Source organism: Arachis duranensis, chromosome 6 (genome assembly GCF_000817695.3).
Source record: "Arachis duranensis cultivar V14167 chromosome 6, aradu.V14167.gnm2.J7QH, whole genome shotgun sequence".
NCBI lineage: Eukaryota > Viridiplantae > Streptophyta > Magnoliopsida > Fabales > Fabaceae > Arachis > Arachis duranensis.
The window spans coordinates 86,190,979-86,195,896 of record NC_029777.3 but is presented as its reverse complement, the minus strand read 5'-3'; the positions used below and the strand labels follow the sequence as shown (position 1 = coordinate 86,195,896).

At 35.3% G+C, this 4,918-nt stretch overlaps 2 protein-coding genes across 2 annotated transcripts in view; both read left to right on the top strand.

Moving 5' to 3' along the window:
- The window catches only part of LOC107494538 (60S ribosomal protein L6-1), a gene marked incomplete in the record, with an annotated part of 1,648 nt that extends 372 nt beyond the window's left edge, over positions 1–1,276 (top strand). Inside the window, 3 exon segments of the mRNA XM_016115585.3 lie at positions 247–353; positions 742–923; positions 1,017–1,276. Of these exon segments, the coding sequence (XP_015971071.1) occupies positions 247–353; positions 742–923; positions 1,017–1,172 (445 nt within the window).
- Positions 1,277–1,417: 141 nt separating this feature from the next.
- On the top strand, positions 1,418–4,407 carry LOC107494539 (developmentally-regulated G-protein 3-like). Its single transcript, XM_016115586.3, has 4 exons — positions 1,418–1,845; positions 2,591–2,644; positions 3,283–3,456; positions 4,072–4,407. Exons 1-4 carry the CDS (start codon positions 1,804–1,806, stop codon positions 4,129–4,131), a joined length of 330 nt encoding a protein of 109 aa, XP_015971072.1. The 5' UTR covers positions 1,418–1,803; the 3' UTR covers positions 4,132–4,407.
- Positions 4,408–4,918: the final 511 nt, after the last annotated feature.

The window sequence follows — 4,918 nt, the reverse complement described above, 5'->3', positions numbered from 1 at the left end:
GACTCCTCTTGTCAACAAGCACAAACCCAAACCCACCAAACTCAGGTCTGTTCTTTTTTTTTTCTAATTTTCGATGTCAAATGTGATAAACAAAATTCTTGATCTGAAATGAGAATTTAGATTGGGATGGTGGCATTATTGGCTATTTAATTTTACTATTTTTATACATTAATTGACCTATCTTAGGGTTAGATTATTGATCCAATTGATCTTATATGTTTCATTTTTTTTTTGTCGCGTTTTCAGGGCTAGCATTACTCCTGGGACAGTGCTGATTCTTCTTGCTGGAAGATTCAAGGGGAAGAGAGTTGTGTTCCTCAAGCAGCTTCCTTCTGGGCTGCTTCTTGTGTCTGGTAACTCTTGCTCATTATCCTCAATGAAGTTTCTGTTTATGTTATTGTCTCGGACTTATAGTGAAAAATAGTGTTTTAAATCATATTGAACATTGGCTTTCTGTTTATTCGGATTTTGCTTGATAAGCTTTCTTTTTTTTTTTAATATGTGGATGATGCTTCATTTCTCCCCTATGTCACTTAATTGAATGCCGGATTATAAGTGCTATGACGTTAGTTCTTGAATTAAGTTGTCCATTGCAGTTTCAAGCTTCGGATTTCAACGCATAGACAACATTTTCTTTTTTGATATTGCTTTCCATTGTGTTGTGTATAACTTGTGTCCGAATAAGCTAGCGGATTAATGAAGTTTTTCTCTCCTCCGGTCTTATGTATCTTGTTTCCTCAGGACCCTTCAAGATTAATGGAGTTCCGTTGAGACGTGTGAATCAGTCGTATGTTATTGCCACATCAACCAAAGTAGATGTGTCTGCTTGTAACGTGGAGAAATTCGATGACAAATACTTTTCAAAGGAAGTCCAGAAAAAGAAAAAGAAGGGAGAAGGCGAGTTCTTTGAGTCCGCGAAAGAGGTTAGTTTGTATAAATTTCTTGTTTTATTTGTCTTTCTGGCACTTGCAGTTTTTATCAGCATTTGCTTATGTGCTATCTTGCTTCAAATGTAGGAGAAGAAGACCCTCCCTCAAGACAAGAAGGATGACCAGAAGACTGTTGATTCTGCTTTGATAAAAGCCATAGAGAGTGTTCCAGACTTGAAGTTTTACCTTGGTGCTAGGTTTTCTTTGAAGCAAGGCCAGAAGCCTCATGAATTAGTCTTCTAGAGGAAGGCAGAGTCTTAGAATTTCTTTTTGATATTCTGTTTTGTGTTAAGACTTGGATCTAATTGTTGTCTTTTGATAATAGACATTTGCGAATGTGTTTTTTTTATGTTGTTAGTTATCAACAGATTGGTCCAGTTTTGTGGGAATTCATTTGATGAATTTTAGGCTTCAAAATTGGCATAGTAAAAGGAAGCATAGAAGATCTTCTCATTGGTTTTGAAAATTATTCTTTTTCATTTTATAGTGTTGGCCTAGTTACAAAGAAAACATAGGACTTGACTTGTTGCAACAATAACGTCCTTAAGTTTAATGGAGTTTTCTTCGGTGGGGAAAGAATAATTTGGACCCTTGAAGGACCAGGTTATAAATTAAAATAATAAGAAATATATGGGTTGGTTCACAAATAAAGCAGAGTAACGGTTGAGAAAATTTGGAGGGAAGATGGGTTGGGGTCACTGGAAAGCTTCCTTTGGAACCCATAGAAGGATTGGTGCACTCTGCATATTTGTTCTAGCATCTTCTTCCTTTTTTCCCCAGCTTAAGAGCCAACACGACACATCACAACACAAAAGAGTAACCATTAATCATCTGAAACTATTTTCTTCTCTTCCTCTGAGCTCATCCTTCAACAATGGTGACCGTGATGCAGAAAATAAAGGATATCGAAGATGAGGTACCCTATGCGTTGTCTCTAATGCTTCCTTCCTTCCTTCCATTGTATTCTCAACGGAACTTGGTTGCACGCCTCGATTTGTATCCGTGAAAGTATAACATTTTTGGACTACAAACTAATCCATAAGTTGTTTTCCTCTGCAGTAGTAGGGTTACTAGTGTTTGATTACGAATTACAAAATTTTAAAGCCATATCCTAGGATCCAGTTTTAAGGTGTTATTAATACAAATGATTTATACTTAATATGATTCTTAAGAAGCTCTATGCATTTCTAGAGTTGGAATAGAAGCTGTGCTTAATTGTGATTAATGTTCCTTAATCGGAATTATTCTCGCCAGAAACTCCTATATTCTATTTTCGTTGGAGTTCATATTTCAGTACGTATTGCAACTTCGTCTGATTAGTGATTACGTTCAATAATATTTAAGCATCAAGTAAGATGGGATTGTAATAAATTCCTTGTTACTCAGAATAAGTGAAGTTTTTATGTTTAGGCTAAAACTAAAACAACTAATACTGCAGATACCTCTAAGTTGTAATTCTGGTTGAATATGTATAGATTGAGTTTGAGAGATTGACAGCTACAATAAGGTTTCATATTATTTCTGTGCATGTGCTTTGTTTCCTTTACTCCCTGCATATGGTAATCAAGAACTGAGGAACTGTATTGATTGTTCAAAGCAGCAGCTGTATTTCCATTGTAGTTATTATTTCAAGTATGATCATTGTCATTTTTATGCTGCAGATGGAAAGAACGCAAAAGAACAAGGCTACTGCTCATCATTTGGGCTTGCTGAAGGTAAACATGTTTCTGCATTGTGTGCTTCATCGTTAGATGGGATATGGGACAGAAAGTGATCAATTTCATCCAAGCACTGGAATGATTGGGTCATGTTGAATGAGTTGGTAGAATTTTGTAAGAGTAATTGCTCTAGAGATTGCATTTGGACGTGCTTCTGGTTCATGACTCATGACTCAAACCCTTTCCCTGAAATTCAATTGGAAGTTGTATTATTAGGCTAAGCTCATTCTGCTCTTGGAATAGGCCTTCTTGTTTCCACTTTCTAGCTGTTGCTGGATACAAGATTCCTACTGATTTGCATATTGATTTATTTATAATTTTGGGTGTATGTAGCTCGTACGCGTATCCGGATTTGGATAAAACATTAAAATATAAGTTGAGAATATTTGAATTGTTTTTTCATCAGTCTTGGGCTCCTATTGTTAACTTGGATACTCTGTTTGAAAGTTTTCTGATATATGATATTGAAGGCTACATGGGTGTTTTCACTTTTGCTTCTATTTGGATTTTGGAATCAACCACCAATAAGATTATTTTTTTATTAGAATTATTTTCCTTGTTATCTTTTACTTTTGTATTTCTGTGATTCTATTCTTGCTGCTAGTTGATTTAATATTGTTAAGCATTGGTACTAGGCTAAACTGGCAAAGCTGCGGAGGGAACTCCTTACTCCTTCATCAAAAGGTGCTGGAGGTGCTGGTGAAGGTTTTGATGTTACTAAAAGTGGTGATTCAAGAGTTGGTCTTGTGGGTTTCCCTTCAGTTGGCAAATCTACTCTATTGAATAAATTGACTGGGACATTTTCAGAGGTAGGAATGTATTTCTATGAGTCTTATATACTGCCATCTTCACTATTTAATTTATTTATATCGCAGTGTTTCACTTCTATGAGTTCTACCATGTTTTTGAAATATTGCAAGTGATGTTTCTTTTTCTCTTTCTGAAAAATAAAATAAAATTGCATGGGATAGGTGCATGTCATATCTAGGGTAAGGTTGTTGGCCTATGATATTGAGATCAAGGTTTTTTATCTGGAATCAACCCCTCTGTTTACAGGGTAAGGCTGAGTACATCTACCCTTAGGAGATCTTAATCCGTGGGGACCTTCTGGAGTGGCCCACCATTTATATCTCGAGTTCATTCTATTTTTTTTATCATCTGATCTGATTAATTATAAAATGGTATAAATGAGCTGTTACTTATTTTAACTTCTACATTTTGCTATCATTCATGATGTTTGTCAACTATTCTTTGCTTTGGACACTATAATAGTGGTCATTGGCGTCTATTCACGTGTCAACCAGATGCTCCCTTTTTTATTTTAAAAGACAGCGGGCAGCATTACAATTATGAATTATCTAATATGCTTAATAGCTTATGTGAAAGAGTTTCCTGAAGACTTTTACTTGTTTTGGTTTGTGTAGGTTGCTTCCTATGAGTTTACAACCTTAACTTGCATTCCTGGCGTGATCATGTATCGTTGAGCTAAAATTCAGGTGCCACAATATTAGAAAGCTTAATGTTGATGATGTTTTCATCTTTGCTCTTGATGAAAAATCCCTCATAAGAGGGTTTTCTACTGTTATTGATATCATATGAATGCAACTAGGTTGCGGAGCCATAGTAAATAAAACCATATTTCTTTCTCTTAGGTTTCACTTATAATACTTATCAAGGTCAAGATATTTTGCTTGTGGGCTTTAAAACTTGTGTTACTTAAAGCAAAATCTAGTTGCACTTGAACCTCTTGATTAATTAAGATCCCGTATCTTTATGATTGATTTTGTCTGCTTGAAAGTGGATCTCCCTGGAATTATTGAGGGTGCTAAAGATGGAAGGGGTAGAGGAAGACAGGTAAAATAAAATTGTTCTAATCGCAAATTTAAGTAGATTTTAGTATAATATATATCAACAAAATTTTAATGTTGATTAGCCAAATCACGTCTTTTGTAAGTAATTAACTATGTAATCAAAGGTCCTTGTGAAACTTGTAAACAATTTTCCGTTGATCTTCTGCTGAATGCTGTGGTGATATCAATGGAAAATATTTGAGTGTCTAGAGAACCTGTGGTTTTATATTTGGTCATATGGCAGAATTATTTTTCAAAGATTCTTGATTCTTAATGGCAGTATTTAGAGAACTGTGTAGAATTGTAAGCTATGTTTTTGTCTTTTTCTCCACTGGCAGAACGGGCCTGCTACACATACAAGTTTACAAGCTTACAAGTTGGCTCAGCCCAAATAGGACTCACACGCATGAAGAGAGATAAC

What these genes read in the sequence shown, in the direction of transcription:
- LOC107494539 (XM_016115586.3), top strand. Translation starts at nt 1,804, where the DNA reads ATGGTGACCGTGATGCAGAAAATAAAGGATATCGAAGATGAG. An exon ending in TAAAGGATATCGAAGATGAG is followed by an intron (nt 1,846 to 2,590) that starts GTACCCTATGCG and finishes TTTATGCTGCAG; the next exon opens with ATGGAAAGAACGCAAAAGAA. An exon ending in ATCATTTGGGCTTGCTGAAG is followed by an intron (nt 2,645 to 3,282) that starts GTAAACATGTTT and finishes CATTGGTACTAG; the next exon opens with GCTAAACTGGCAAAGCTGCG.